The 15,666-nt window shown below is 62.1% G+C and overlaps 1 protein-coding gene and 1 long non-coding RNA gene across 2 annotated transcripts; one reads left to right on the top strand and one right to left on the bottom strand.

Moving 5' to 3' along the window:
- The first annotated feature begins 2 nt into the window (after window positions 1-2).
- Window positions 3-2,212, top strand: BAD (BCL2 associated agonist of cell death). The gene is made up of 4 exons (XM_030475457.1): window positions 3-275; window positions 992-1,088; window positions 1,198-1,352; window positions 2,011-2,212. Exons 2-4 carry the CDS (start codon window positions 1,010-1,012, stop codon window positions 2,194-2,196), a joined length of 420 nt encoding a protein of 139 aa, XP_030331317.1. The 5' UTR covers window positions 3-275; window positions 992-1,009; the 3' UTR covers window positions 2,197-2,212.
- Window positions 2,213-12,230: 10,018 nt separating this feature from the next.
- LOC115603518 lies at window positions 12,231-13,594 on the bottom strand. The gene is made up of 3 exons (XR_003989886.1): window positions 13,285-13,594; window positions 12,463-12,533; window positions 12,231-12,240 (listed from the first exon to the last, which is right to left on the bottom strand). It is a non-coding gene; the product is annotated as an uncharacterized LOC115603518 (long non-coding RNA).
- Between the last annotated feature and the right edge of the window lie 2,072 nt (window positions 13,595-15,666).

Raw genomic sequence — 15,666 nt, 5'->3', positions numbered from 1 at the left:
GGGGTGCCCCCCCCCTTTCAACGCTGCGCCAGGACCATAGAGACAGAACCTCCAGCGCAACCAGAGCGCCGCGGCCGCCATTTTTGAGCCGGGCGGATGACGCCGCGCTCTGGCCCCGCCCAAGTGAGGGAGAGAGGGGCGGGGCCGCCTCTGACGTGACCGGGGGGGAGTGAGGTGACGTAGCGGCGGAGGGAAGTGTGATCCCGCACGGTGATTGGCTGCCGGAGCTGTCAGTCACACGGCGGACGGGCGCGGGAGCGGCGGCGGGGCCCGAGGTGGGGCCGGGGGGGGCCGGGGGAGGGGCGGGGGGGGCGGTATTGGGGGTCCGCGGGGGGGGGTTGGTTATGGGGGACCCATGGGGGGGGGGGAGAAGGACACGGGGGGAGGGGCCGGTTATGGGCGGGTGTTTTGGGGGGGGCGGTGCTGGGGAGCCGGTTATGGGGGACCCCGGTTATCGGGGGGTAATGGGGGGGGGCTGGTTAGGGGCAGGGGTTTTGGGGGGAGGGGGGCGCTGGTATTGGGGGGCCCTTATGGGGGGGGCCCGGTTATGGGGGGGCCCGTGGGAGGGGGGGTTATGGGCTGGCGTTTTGGGGGGGCGGTGTTGGGGAGCCGGTTATGGGGGACCCCGGTTATGGGGGGAGCCGGTTATGGGGGGGGCGCATGGCGGAGGAAGGACACGGCTGGGGGGGGCCGGTTATGGGCGGGTGTTTTGGGGGGGGGGCAGCTGGAATTGGCGGCCCGGTTATGGGGGACCCCGGTTATGGGGGAGCCCGGTTATGGGGGAGCCGGTTATGGGGGACCCCGGTTATGGGGGAGCCGGTTATGGGGGACCCCGGTTATGGGGGGGGCCCATGGCGGGGGAAGCACACGGCTTGGGGGGGGGGGTGTGTGTGTGTGCCCGGTTTGGGGGTGCCCCTGGTTTGGGGGGGGGGGGGGTTCGGATGGGGGGTCCGTGTGAGGTTGTGGGGTGCAGCCCCCCCGTGCCCCCCAGCGCCGCCATGCCCAGCTGATGTTCAGCCTGGAGGAGTTCCCGGAGGAGCCCGGCTCCCCCGGCGGGGGGTGTCCCCCCCCCGGCCCCCCCGCGGCAGGTGAGACCCGCCCCCCCCCCCCCCAGCCCGTTATGGGGTTGTCCCCGCCCCCCGTGCTTTGTGGGGGGGGGGGTTCGCCGCTCCCTGACACCTCCCCCCCCCCCCCCAGAGGCGCGGGCGCGGCTGGGGTCAGAGGGGGAACGCGGCCCCGGGGAGCCCCCCCCGGGGGTCCGGGGCCGGTCGCGCTCCGCCCCCCCCGCGCTCTGGGCGGCGCGAAGGTTCGGGCGGCAGCTGAGGAGGATGAGCGATGAGTTCCAGCAGCAGGTGGGGGCACGGGGGGGCAATGGGGGGCGATGGGGGGGACACGGGGGACATGGAGATAAGGGGGGGATACTGGGACACGTGGGGGACATGGGGATAGAGGGGGCACGGGGGGACATGGGGATGGGGGGGACATGGGGGGACATGGGGGGATATAGAGACAAGTGGGGAGAGTGTGAAGGGGTCTATGGGGGTCCCCCAGACCCCTTCAGGCTCCCCCCAGAACTCCCATAGACCCCCCATAGACCCCTTTAGACAGGGATGAGGGGTCATGGGGACACATGGGGGAGAAATGGGGGGGCTATGGGGATGGGGGAACATTGGGGGGCCATGGAGATGGGGGACATTGGGGGGCCATGGGGGGCCACGGGGATGGGGGGACATTGGGGGGCCATGGGGGGCCACGGGGATGGGGGGACATTGGGGGGCCATGGGGGGCCATGGGGATGGGGGGACATTGGAGGGATATAGGGACAGGTGGGGACAAAGGGACACCGTGATGAGGGGGACATGGGGGGAACACGGGGGGGACACGGGACGTGGGGGGCCATGGGGATGGGGGGTACATTGAGGGACATGGGGGGGACATGAGGACACGGGGGGGGGGGGACACGGAGACCCCAACCCTGACCCCCCCCCCGCTCTCTACCGCCGCCTGCAGGTGCTGCCGCGCGCCAGCAGCGCGGGGGGGGCGGGGGGGTGGCGCGAGGTGCTGAGGAGCTGGTGGGGGGCCCCGCCCCCCCCCCGGCCCCGCCCCGCCGCGACCCCCCCATTGACAGCCCCCCCCCGGGTCCCCCCCCCACGCTTCGGGGGGGGGGGGCCACGTTTTAGGGGGGGTGGGCAATAAAAATAGCGATTTTTTACAAGGCTGTTTGCGGTTTGTCCTTAAAATGGGGGGGGGGGACCCGAAAAACAAGGGGGGGCACCCCCAAAATGAAGGGAAAGGGGCACCCCAAGTTATGGGGGGGCCAAAACAGGGGGGACCTCCCCCAGTGACCCCCCCAAACAAGAGGGGGCACCCTGAAAATGAAGGGGGGGGCCCCCAAAATCCAGGAGGAGTGTAGGTAGGTAAGGTCTGGCGGCCGGAAGACATCGCGCTGTACGGAACGAGAGAGCCCCTCCCCTGACATTTCTGATAGCCAATAGCGTTTAGCTTCGCTTATGATGTAAGCGGGCGGAAGTGACGTTGTAAAACCCAAGCCATATAATGCTGTGCTACTTGACAATACACGCCATTTGCCATCCACCACATTGGTGTCTGTGAGCTGATGGCCCGAGCGGCCTGGGGTTGGTCGCCGTGCCGTTCCTGAGCCAGGCCGCCACGCCTCAGAAGGCAACAAGTGGTGCCGAAACCTGGGAATTCGTCGCCTGGAGTCGGGTGAACGGCGGCCGGAGCGGCAGGACCAGCCCGGCGGGGAGGACGCTCCCGGACCAGCAAGGAGGATGGAAGCCTTTGTGAAGGTCATATCACAATTACATAAGCAATGGGGTATTGATTGTAAACCCAAAGATTTTACTCTTGCAGTTGCAAGGCTTTTGCAAATTGGGGTCATTGACCAGCCGGTGGATATTCTCCACCCCGAAGTGTGGGACAAATGCACTAAAGCGTTAGCCGAGGAAACGATGTCCTCGGGTTGTGGAAAAAACCTTAAGTCGTGGGGGAAAGTCCTACAGGCCCTGCAGAAGGCCATACAAGAGCAAGAGACCTGGAGTGCGGCAAAGGATTGTTTGTGGGCCACCCCGAAATTGGGAGTCGGGGCTGCCACACAGACTGCACCTCCTACAGACTCTCCAAACGATAACAATCCTGCTGAGCATAAAGATTCGCAGGAGAGCGGTGCGCTCCCCCATTCCCCGAACACTGACCCGCTTACAGTGGGACAGAAACAAGCAAAATCCTTCTGGGGTGGGTTAACCAAGGAGACCAGGAACGCCGAGGAGGGAGCAGAGTCTGAGGAAGTCTGGGCTGGACCAGCGCCCTACGCGCCCCAAGATAGCGCCGAGCAGAAAGGGGAAGGGCGGGACGAAGATGCCCGTGACGGGAACGGGGAGGAAGCGCCGGCATTAACAGGCGCGCACAAACGGGAAGGGGAGGAGAACGAGAAGGGGAAAGGCGGTGGGGGCCAACGGGAAGAGGAGGGGAGCGCGAGCGAAGGGCGGAAACCCAATCAGAGCGGCCACCAACAGAAATGCCCTTATAAGGCAAACACCCCGCCGAGCAGAGGGCGGGGCGAACCAAGAGGGAGGGGACAGCCCGCCCTCAGGGGAAGTGGGCGGGGCCGGAGCCCGACAGAAAGGTACCGGAAACCGGAAGTAGCCGGTCAGTCGAGTTCCGAGCCCGGATCGGACGCCAGCGGGGACGAGTGGCCCGTAACTGATTCAAACTCAGAGGACGAGGAAGTGAGAATAAATACAGTCAAAAGCCGAAATATTCCCGTCCGAAATAAAAAAGGACCGCGAGGGGAAGAAATCCCTCTCACAGATTGGAGGAAAATAAAGAGTGCGTGTGCCGATTGGGTTCCATCAGCCACGCGAGCGTTCCCGGACCGGGCGATGGACGGGGGACAAAGGGTTCGCTCACCAATAAACCCTAAAGATATACAAGCGATTGTTAAGGCAATTGCGGACATGATTAAGCATGTCGCAGAGGAAGAGCATCTAGCCCTGATTCAAGCGGCTGTTCATACCGCAATAGCCAATGCGATGGCGTGTTTTAAATGTGGTCAGGCGGGCCATGTGGTGGCAAACTGCCCCCAGCTGGGAGACCCGCCGACAGCGCCCACCTCGCGCCAAAATCGACCCAGAGGACCGTGTTGGGCCTGTGGAAAGACAGGGCACTTCGCCAGGACGTGTAGATCTAAAACCAAGGGAAACGGGAAAGGGAGAGGGCATCCGGGCCGCGCACAGCCCTCTCCCACTTGGGACGTGAGGCGGCCCCATTATGCCAACCCCAGATGGGGTGAGGCGCTCCCGAACCCGCTCCCCCCCCGAGAAGCGACCAACTTTGTGGCTCAACCAGCGGTCCAGTCGAATCTGCCCCTATCTCAAGGACAGCAAGGACCACCCCTTGGAAGCGAGACCCCAAGGTGGCCCTGGCAGTAAAATGTGACAACCCGCCAGTAGTGTGGGGGATCTGCTCCCTCTATAACACCTTAGATGCCACCACCGTTAGTGTCCGCTTTTTGATCGACACCGGAGCAGATGTTACGGTTATTCCTGAGACAAATTGGCCTCCACATTGGACATTGGAGAACGCCCCCATGGTGGGTGGAGTCGGGGGATTAACCCGAGCTCGAAAGAGCGCTCAGTTGGTAGCAATAACGCTTCACACAGAAAAAGGACCGGAGAAAATGATTACCCTCTTCCCATATGTCATGTCAGGAGTCCCACCCCTGTTGGGAAGGGACGCCCTAGCCCTATTAAAAGCCAGGGTGACAAATTTACCGTGAGGGCCACTCCCGCACACCCACCTCCACCAATCAGACTGACGTGGAAATCGTCTGAGCCAGTGTGGGTCGAGCAGTGGCCCCTCTCGAAGCCTCGAATGAATGCTCTTCTCGAGCTAGTCGACCGTGAACTACAACGAAGCCCATATAGAGCCCTCCACCAGCCCATGGAACACCCCAGTTTTCGTAATACCCGAACAAACCGGCGAAGGATTTCGCCTCCTCCATGACCTACGCGAAGTAAACAAGAGAATTCAACCAATGGGCCCTGTCCAAACGCTGCTGCCCATGAACTCTATGATACCAGAAGGACAACCTTGTGCCGTCCTTGATATTAAAGACTGTTTCTTTTCGATACCCCTACACGAGGAGGACAAGGAGCGGTTCCTGAACAGCCAACGCCCCAACCTACGCTTCCAGTGGAAAGTGCTGCCCCAAGGAATGATCACCTCGCCTCCTATCTGCCAGATTACGGTGGATCGGGCGTTAGCACCGGTCCGGCGCAGCGACCCCACCGCGACTATCATTCGATACACGGACGATGTTTTAATCGCCGCGCCGACAGGAGGTCAGACCAGCTGGTATCCGCGGTTTCCGAAACTTTAAAACCACACGGGTTCGAAATCGCGAGCGCGGAAGCTAAAAGAGGACCGTGTGTCACCTTTTTGGGCGTGGGGATCACAGACTCTTATGGACACCCCCCCCCCAAATGAAAATCTGCCGTAACATCAAAACGCTCCACGATACGCAGCAATTAGTAGGATCCTTGCAGTGGCTCCGCAATATTGTCTTAATCCCTCCCGAAACCATGATCCCCCTGTACGACCTTTTAAAAGGAAAGAGCCCACGGGAACAGAAAATTCTGACGACGGACACAATGAACTCCCTTCACTTTATCCAACAACAAATATCGCCGAGCACGCTCGCTAGGTGGAACCCAAATATACCACTTGATCTGTATGTACACGGAAGGAGGGGGAGTAGGAGCATTGGCCCAGGGCCCCCCCGAAAAGGCTCGACCAATACAATGGATAATCCCGGGAAAACCGTCACGTGCATTTTCTCCAGGAGCTGAGTGCGTTGGTAACCTCCTTATGAAAGGCAGAAAACTCGCCCTGAGACACCCGGGCACCGAACCCACCAGGATATATCTACCCTTTTGCAAACAGCTCCCAACACAATCGGTGGCGATGTCAGAGTCTCTGGCCACAGCCCTCATCGGATTCGGTGGAGAAATTCGGTACGTTACAAAGCCCCCCTGGACGCAAATGCTGGCAATTGTCAACAGTGACCTTCCACAAAAGATCATGGACCGACCCCAACCGGGACCAACGGTCTCCACAGACGCATCCTCAGCGGCCTCAACCGCGGAGAAGAATGGCGCTGCGTTAAAGTGACCGATCCTGCGCTTTCGGTCCAGCAGCTGGAAGCGGCGGCCGCGGCACTAGCGCGCGGGCTGTTCCCAATGGAACATCTCAACATAGCGACCGATTCGATGTTCGTGGCCCAGCTCTGCTTAGCCATGTCGGGGCCCGGCGTGTCAACATCCACAGTAGCCCTAACGCTGGAGGAAGCGCTTTTCTCTCAAAAAGGCACCATATCGATCATCCACGTCAACAGCCATAACCCAATCAAAGGGTTTTTCCAAATTGGCAATGACAAAGCAGACGCTGCAAAAGGGTTGTGGGCGCTAAGAGATGCCCGTCAGCTACACGAGTCCCTCCACATCGGAGCTAAAGCGCTAGCGAAGAAATGCGGGATCTCAGTCGCGGACGCGAAACACGTAATAGCCACGTGTCCCCACTGTCAGAAAACACCGCTGTGGTCCAGGGGAGTCAACCCCAGAGGTCTCAAGGCCTCCGAGGTGTGGCAGAACAGATTTTACACTCTGTCGGCTGCTGAAACCTCGAGCGTGGCTAGCAGTAACCGTAGATACATATAGCGGAGTGATCGTAGCCACACAACACCGTAAGACCGACTCTAAAGCGACCATCCAACATTGGCTGACGGCCATGGCGTGGCTTGGTGTCCCTAATCAGGTTAAAACAGACAACGGTCCAAATTTTGTTTCTAAAACAGTCCAGGCATTTGCTTTGAAATGGGGCATCACCCTAATACGTGGCATTCCGTATAACAGCACAGGACAAGCCGTAGTCGAACGAGCGAATCAAACTCTAAAATCCAAATTAGAAGTGCTGGCAAAACCTTCTGGTTTTGCCAACGTCGTTCCCCCGGGAGACCAAGCGCGCCTGCTGGTGACCGCCCTTTTAGCACTAAATCAGTTTCCCAGGGGGGAAGAGATGAATAGTCCCACCCAAAAACATTGGGCCACTCGAGCGTTAGAAGAAGGCCCGTTGGTCATAACTAAAAATGAGCTGGGAGAATGGGAACAAGGGTGGAAGCAAGTCCTTACAGGGCGAGGCTGTTAAAAAAGATGGAAAAGTTAAGTGGTGCCCACTTCAGTCCATTAAACCGGACCTTCGGAATAAAACTAATGAAAACTGTGAGTTTTTATCCACAGAACTGGATTGTCGGACGCCCTCGTAACCCGTGTGCCCCAGCGACAAATGAAGGCGACAAGTCGACAAGCATCCTGCCCGCACCTGGGAGTTCCGCGCCGGTAAAACCCAAACAACCCAAAAATAGCCCCCATGGGGGGGGGCCACGATGCCTTTGCGTGATCCTGATCTTAGGACTTGTTACTGTAAGACAGGCAGGATCGGAGCATCATCCCCATCAGCCATTCCGGTGGGTCTTGCGAGACCCTAGAAACGACGATCGGGTGCTAAAGGAAAACACAACAGCAGGTGCCCCGATTTTTACCGTAACGGTGGGCGACTTGTTCCCCATGGTGGGAGGATCCAAATCTAAATCCTTGTGGGGAACATATTGGTGCCCCAGCTCAAACCCAGGGAAAAGCTATTGTAACTATCCGGGATATTGGTTTTGTGGATATTGGGGATGCGAGACCATTGTAACAAGTGATAGATGGAAACCAGAGAGAGAAGACAATTTTTTGCGGGTAACGTGGGGACCAAATGAGTGTGACCGTCCAAAATTTGCTAGCGATGGAATGATACATCACAAAGGTTCTTGTACCCATTTGATTTTAGAAATCAAAAACCCGACTGATAAGGGTTGGGCCGTGGGAAAAGTGTGGTCAGTGTTCATTCACAAAGCTTTTACCGACGTAGGAGTAGTGATACAAATCATTAAACTGCTGCCACAAGCACCCCAGGCGGTCGGGCCTGACCCGATTCTTAACCCACAAATGAGCACGCCTCTATCAAAATCAATCGTGAATAATGCCGGAGTTACCGCACCTGTACCGACACGCAGCACCCAAATTTCTGATGGAAACCCTCTCTGAAAAACGATGCGAGCAATTACTGAACGAAACTCACCCGAATCTTACGGAGCGTTGTTGGTTGTGCTACAGCATGAAACCACCCTTTTATGAGGCTGTAGGAGCGAGCGACACCCCCACGTATACACATGAAACAAATCCGACCCAATGTAAACGGGACACAGAAAAACAAGGGATTACATTAGCGCACGTGGTAGGTAGTGGTGTGTGTGTAGGTAAAGTCCCAGAGCACAAAACAACAACTGTGTGTCAATAAGACACAAGAAACCTCTGCAAGGTGGTTAATTCCGGCCAACAATACCGAGTTGGTTTGTTCTATGATGGGAATTACACCTCGTTTGTCGTTGGGCAAATTTAATAAAGCCTCAGAATGTTGGGTCCAGGTAACTATAGTCCCAAAAATCTTTTACCGTGCCGAAGACTTTGCCTACGCCTGTGACTCACAAATTCCCTTAGAACATCATCAAAACGAGAACCCTTTACAGCATTGACAATAGCTACTCTTGTGATCATAGGAGGTGCGGGAGTGGGTACAGGAGTGGCATCGGTGCAACAGAATAAAGCATTGAGCACATTGAGGACAGCGGTAGATGAAGACTCAGCTAGAATTGAACAATCGATAAGTGCATTAGAGAAATCAATCAGATCACTATCTGAAGTAGTGTTGCAAAATCGAAGAGGATTAGACCTGATGTTTGTACGGCAAGGGGGAGCGTGCGCCACACTAGGGGAAGAGCGTTGTGTGTGTGCGGACCACAGCGGAACGGTAAGAGACACTATGGCCAAATTGCGAGAAGGTTTAGAAGAACAAAAAAGGGAACGAGAGGCACGGCAAAGTTGGTTTACGTCATGGTTTAACCATTCACCATGGCTGACCACCCTGGTATCCACCTTGATAGGACCAATCGCAATGATCGTGATAGCATTGGGTTTTGGACCCTGTATATTGAACAAGCTCATATCATTTGTTAAGAACCGGCTAGAAGAAGTTAACATTCTGTTAATAGAACGCCGACAATTGCCTTAAAAGTGTTTTTGTTTAGAGTTTCCTTTAGCTACCCCCAATTGTACCCCACTGCTCCCAGTCACCTCCCGGTTACCTTTCACTTAGCGTGCCTTACGTTTTCTATTCAAGTTTGTGATACGTATTTCGAGGTTGTTATAGAACATAGAATGAGAACAGCATACGTTTGGTACGTTTGTATCCGAGTTTACGATATATTTTTTAAGATCGTTATATTTTAGCCAATTTAATTTTGCATAAGGAGGGGGGAATGTAGGTAGGTAGGGTCCGGCGGCCGGAAGACATCGCGCTGTACGGAAAGAGAGAGCCCCTCCCCTGACCTTTCTGATAGCCAATAGCGTTTAACTTCGCTTATGATGTAAGCGGGCGGAAGTGACGTTGTAAAACCCAAGCCATATAATGCTGTGCTACTTGACAATAAACGCCATTTGCCATCCACCACGTTGGTGTCTGGGAGCTGATGGCCCGAGCGGCCTGGGGTTGGTCGCCACGCCTCAGGAGGCAACAGGATGGGGGACACTGGGGGGCCATGGGGATGGGGAGACATATGGGGGCCATGGGGATGGGGGACATTGGGAGGCCATGGAGATGGGAGACATTGGGGGGCCATGGGGGGCCATGGGGATGGGGGGACATTGGGGGGGCCATGGGGGTCCATGGGGATGGGGGGACATTGGGGTGCCATGGAGATGGGAGACATTGGGGGGCCATGGGGATGGGGGGACATTGGGGGGATATAGGGACAGGTGGGGACAAAGGGACACCGTGATGAGGGGGACATGGGGGGAACATGGGGGGGACACGGGACGTGGGGGGCCATGGGGATGGGGGGTACATTGAGGGACATGGGGGGGACATGAGGACACGGGGGGGGGACACGGGGACCCCAACCCTGACCCCCCCTGCTGTCTACCGCCCCCTGCAGGTGCTGCCGCGCGCCAGCAGAGCGGGGGAGGCGAGGGGGTGGCGCGAGGTGCTGAGGAGCTGGTGGGGGGCCCCGCCCCCCCCCGGCCCCGCCCCGCCGCGACCCCCCCATTGACAGCCCCCTCCGGGGGCCCTCCCCACGTTTCGGGGGGGCCCCGCGTTTTAGGGGGGGGGGGGGCAATAAAAATAGCGATTTTTTACAAGGCTGTTTGCGGTTTGTCCTTAAAATGGGGGGGGGGGGACCCGAAAAACAAGGGGGGGCACCCCCAAAATGAAGGGAAAGGGGCACCCCAAGTTATGGGGGGGCCAAAACAGGGGGGACCTCCCCAAGTGACTCCCCCAAACAAGAGGGGGCACCCTGAAAATGAAGGGGGGGCCCCCAAAATCCAGGAGGAGGCACTGGAAAAGGGGGGGGGGGCTCAGGTTTTAGGGTGTCCCCGACTCCCCCGTATTTAGCCCCCCCGCAGTCCCCCCCAAATTTGGGGACCCCCCCCAAAGGAACCTCGGGAGGGTCCCCCCAAACCTGCCCCCCCCCCCAAACACACGCGGCTCCATAGAAGAATAAAGAGACTCTTATTGTACAAAGGGGGGTCGGGTTTGGGGGGCCCCCCATGGTCCAAGGGGGGGGGGGTCCCCCAATTCGGGGGGGCCCCCAACAGCAGAGCAGGACAGACAGGTCCCCCCACTTCCAATTTGGGGGGGGTGTGGTATAAAAACAGCCCTTTAGAGCAGCCCCCCAAATGTGGGGGGAGGAGGAAGTTTGGGGGGAGCCCCCCCAAAGGGGGAGGATTTGGGGGGACCCCTCCAAAGGTGGGATTTGTAGCCCCCCCTTTATCCGCCCCTCGGGGGGGGGGCAAAGGAAGCGTGGACAGGAGGGGTTTAGTGTCGTGAAGCAGCCCCCCCCCCCCATACCCCAAATTTGGGGGGTCCCCCATGGTGTGGGCCCCCCCCGCAGTGGGGAGGACCCCAAAATTAAGGGGGGGGTGGAGTGTGAGGCTGGGGGGGGGCACCCCCCCCGTTAGTGGTCTCTGAAGTGGGGTGTAGGGGCCCCCCCGGAGGGGAAGGGGGAGGGGTGGACCCCCCCCAATCTTAAAGGGGGGGGGGGGCGCAAATCTCAGGCCAAGGCACCTCCATGGGGCGGTTTTGGGGTCCCCCCCTCCGTCAGAGCAGGGTGGTATCGCCCGGGGGGGGGGGGCTCCGCGGTGCGCGCCCCGTCCAGCAGGAGGCGCCCGAGCTCCTGCGGCAGCTCCAGCGCGCGGCCCCGCTCCAGCTCCTGCGCCAACTGCGGGGGGGGGGGGGGGCCCCCAAAACGGGGGGGTCAGGGGGGGCCCGAGGCAATGACCCCCCCCCCAGACCCCAAAAACGGGGTGTCAGGGGCTGGAGTGACCCCTTGGACACCCCCAAAGCCCTCCCCAGGACCCCCAATACTCCCTCATAAGCGCCAGGACCCCCCCCACCTCATACCCTCCCCCCACACTGAACCCCAATATCCCCCCGGAACCCAATAGCCCCCCCCAAACCTCCTGAGCACCCCAAATAACCTCATGACACCCCAAAATCTCCCTTGATCCCCCCCCCTCAGGACACCCCCAGAACCCCAACATCCCCCCCCCCAGGGGCACCCCAACACCCATCCGCCCCCCCCCCCAGTAACCCAAAGTCACCCCTTGACCCCCCATGGCAGAACCCTGACCCGCACCCAGGGGTCCCCCCTTCAGAGCCTCCCCAAATTTGGGGTGTCCCCTCTCATACCCGGGGCTCCTCCTCCTGGATCTGCTCCAGGACCCCCCGATGTCCCTCCAGCAGCTTCTCCTGCCGCCGCTGCTGCGCCTCCTCCAGCTGGGGGGGGGGAACCCCAAAAACACCCCAAAGATGAGGGGGGGCACCCCAAAAACACCCCCCTCCCAATGGGGCAGCACCCCCAAAACATGGGGCACCCCGAAGGGGGGAGGAGGGGGCAAGTATTGGGGGGGGGGGAAGGAAGGGTTTGGAGGGGCTGTTTCTGCAGGGGGGGTGGGGGGGGGCCCCCCAATGGGTTTTGGGGTTCCCGGGGGGGGTGTTCTGGGGCTCACCCTGCGGATGGAGGTGACCGACTCGTTGATGTGGCGCCGGTTGATCTCCGTCAGCTCCCTTTGGGGGGGGCACAAGTTAAAGAGGGGGGGGGGCAGCACCCTCAGGACACCCCCTAAGACTGACCCCCCCCCAAAACCAGATCCCCCCCCCCCCCCCCCCCCGCGGGAAGCCCCAAAATGTGCCGCATCCCCCCCCCCCCCCCATTCATTGCAATGGGACGGGTCGGTCCCGGCCCCCATGGCCCCCCCGGCCGCTCGCGCCCCCCCCGGCCGCTCGTACCCCCCCCGGCGCCCGCGCGCCTCCGTGATGCTGTGGTGCCGCTTCCGGTCCAGGATCTTCTGCAGCTCCTTCTTCTCCCTGCGGCACCCGCCGCGCTGCAGCACCCATGGCACCCCCCCGGCACCCAGGGACCCCCCCCGGCACCCAGGGACCCCCCCGGCACCCAGGGACCTCCCCACCTATGGGACCCCCCCCTTGCATGGGATCCCCCCAGCACCCAGGGCCCCACCCAGGGCCCCCCCCAGCACCCATGGCCTCCCCCAGCACCCATGGCACCCCCCCAGCACCCAGGGACCTCCCCTACCTATGGGACCCCCTCTCGCATGGGACCCCCCAGCACCCAGGGCCCCCCCAGCACCCAGGGCCCCCCCCACCCATGGCCCCCCCCAGCACCCAGGGCCCCCCCCAGCACCCAGGCCCCCCCCAGCACCCAGGCCCCCTCCAGCACCCATGGGACCCCCCAGCACCCAGGGCCACCCCCTCCCACGACACCCCCAGCACCCAGGGCCCCCCCACCCATGGCCCCCTCCAGCACCCAGGCCCCCCCAGCACCCATGGCCCCCCCCAGCACCCAGGGCCCCCCCAGCACCCAGGGCCCCCCCAGCACCCAGGCCCCCCACAGCACCCATGGGTCCCCCCAGCACCCAGGGCCACCCCCTCCCACGACACCCCCCAGCACCCAGGGCCCCCCCCACCCAGGCCCCCCCAGCACCCATGGGTCCCCCAGCACCCAGGGCCACCCACTCCCACGACACCCCCCAGCACCCAGGGCCCCCCCCACCCAGGCCCCCCCAGCACCCATGGGACCCCCCCAGCACCCACCTCTCACTGATCTGCCGCAGGCGCTTGAGCTGCGCAGCCTGAGCCTCCAGAGCCACCTCCCGCAGCCGCTGCTGGGCCTGCGACCAGTACGGACCAGTATGAACCAGTACGGAGCAGTAGGGACCAGTCCAGGCCAGTACAGACCAGTACGGACCAGTACAGACCCATAACGCCCAGTACAGCCCAATACAGACCAGTATGGACCAGTCCAGATCTGTGCGAACCAGTATGGATCACTACAGACCAGTACACATCAATACGAACTAACAGGATCAATATGGACCAGTACACACCAATATGGACCAGTACACACCAGTACAGACAAATACGGACCAACATGGATGAGTACAAACGAGTCCGGACCAATATGGATCAGTGCAGACCAGTCCAGACCAGTATGGGCCAATATGGCTCAGTACAGACCACAAGGGACCAGTACGGACCAATATGGACCAGTACAGACCAACATAAGCCAGTACGGCCCCAGACACTGACGGCTTTACCAGTAAGCACCAGCACACACCAGTAGCAGCCTCCCAGCTGGTAGGGCTGCACGCACCCCAGTATGGCCCAGTACAGACCAGTATGGCGCACTACAGACCAGTATGGCCCAGTACAGACCAGTATGCCCCACTCGAGCCCAGTAGAGCCCAGTATGGCCCAAGGCACTGCTGGGATTTCAATATCCCAGTGCCCCCAGTCCTCCCAGTGCTCCCAGTGCCCCCCGTGCCCCCCGTGCCCCCAGTGCTCCCAGTGCTCCCAGTGCCCCCCGTGCCCCCAGTGCCCCCAGTGCTCCCAGTGCCCCCCGTGCCCCCCGTGCCCCCAGTGCTCCCAGTGCCCCCCGTGCCCCCCGTGCCCCCAGTGCTCCCAGTGCTCCCAGTGCCCCCAGTCCTCCCAGTCTCCCCTAGTCCTCCCAGTGCCCCCAGTCCTCCCAGTGCCCCCAGTGCTCCCAGTACCCCCAGTGCCCCCAGTCCTCCCAGTGCCCCCAGTGCTCCCAGTACCCCCAGTGCCCCCAGTGCCCCCAGTCCCTCCCAGTGCCCCCCGTGCCCCCCGTGCCCCCAGTGCTCCCAGTGCTCCCAGTGCCCCCAGATCCCCCAGTCCCTCCCAGTGCCCCCAGTGCCCCCAGTGCCCCCAGTGCCCCCCGTGCCCCCCGTGCCCCCAGTGCTCCCAGTGCTCCCAGTGCTCCCAGTGCCCCCAGTGCCCCCAGTGCCCCCAGTGCCCCCAGTCCCTCCCAGTGCCCCCCGTGCCCCCCGTGCCCCCAGTGCTCCCAGTGCTCCCAGTGCCCCCAGATCCCCCAGTCCCTCCCAGTGCCCCCAGTGCCCCCAGTGCCCCCAGTGCCCCCCGTGCCCCCCGTGCCCCCAGTGCTCCCAGTGCTCCCAGTGCCCCCAGTGCCCCCAGTGCCCCCAGTGCCCGCAGTGCCCCCAGTGCCCCCAGTGCCCCCAGTGCCCGCAGTGCCCCCAGTGCCCGCAGTGCCCGCAGTGCCCCCAGTGCCCCCAGTGCCCCCAGTGCCCGCAGTGCCCCCAGTGCCCGCAGTGCCCCCAGTGCTCCCAGTGCTCCCAGTGCCCGCAGTGCCCCCAGTGCCCCCAGTGCCCCCAGTCCCTCCCAGTGCCCCCCGTGCCCCCCGTGCCCCCAGTCCCTCCCAGTGCCCCCCGTGCCCCCCGTGCCCCCAGTGCTCCCAGTGCTCCCAGTGCCCCCAGTCCTCCCAGTGCCCCCAGTGCTCCCAGTACCCCCAGTGCCCCCAGTGCCCCCAGTGCTCCCAGTGCCCCCAGATCCCCCAGTCCCTCCCAGTGCCCCCAGTGCCCCCAGTGCTCCCAGTGCCCCCCGTGCCCCCCGTGCCCCCAGTGCTCCCAGTGCTCCCAGTGCTCCCAGTGCCCGCAGTGCCCCCAGTGCCCCCAGTGCCCCCAGTGCCCCCAGTGCCCCCCGTGCCCCCAGTGCCCCCAGTGCTCCCAGTGCTCCCAGTGCCCCCAGATCCCCCAGTCCCTCCCAGTGCCCCCAGTGCCCCCAGTGCCCCCAGTGCCCCCAGTGCTCCCAGTGCCCCCAGTGCTCCCAGTGCCCCCAGTGCCCCCAGTCCTCCCAGTGCCCCCAGTGCTCCCAGTACCCCCAGTGCCCCCAGTGCCCCCAGTCCCTCCCAGTGCCCCCCGTGCCCCCCGTGCCCCCAGTGCTCCCAGTGCTCCCAGTGCCCCCAGATCCCCCAGTCCCTCCCAGTGCCCCCAGTGCCCCCAGTGCTCCCAGTGCCCCCCATGCCCCAGTGCCCCCAGTGCCCCCCAGTGCTCCCAGTGCCCCCCGTGCCCCCAGTGCTCCCAGTGAACCCCTGTCCCCCCCGTGTCCCCGTGCCCCCGTGCCCCCGTGCCCCCGTGCCCCCCGTGCCCCCCCCCCGTGCCC

This window comes from Strigops habroptila, unplaced genomic scaffold (genome assembly GCF_004027225.2).
Source record: "Strigops habroptila isolate Jane unplaced genomic scaffold, bStrHab1.2.pri NW_022045636.1_ctg1, whole genome shotgun sequence".
NCBI classification, from domain to species: Eukaryota; Metazoa; Chordata; class Aves; order Psittaciformes; family Psittacidae; genus Strigops; species Strigops habroptila.
The sequence above is the reverse complement of the archived record's forward strand: the minus strand, read 5'-3'. Positions and strand labels throughout refer to the sequence as shown.

What these genes read in the sequence shown, in the direction of transcription:
- BAD (XM_030475457.1), top strand. Translation starts at nt 1,010, where the DNA reads ATGTTCAGCCTGGAGGAGTTCCCGGAGGAGCCCGGCTCCCCCGGCGGG. An exon ending in CCCCGGCCCCCCCGCGGCAG is followed by an intron (nt 1,089 to 1,197) that starts GTGAGACCCGCC and finishes CCCCCCCCCCAG; the next exon opens with AGGCGCGGGCGCGGCTGGGG. An exon ending in GCGATGAGTTCCAGCAGCAG is followed by an intron (nt 1,353 to 2,010) that starts GTGGGGGCACGG and finishes CGCCGCCTGCAG; the next exon opens with GTGCTGCCGCGCGCCAGCAG.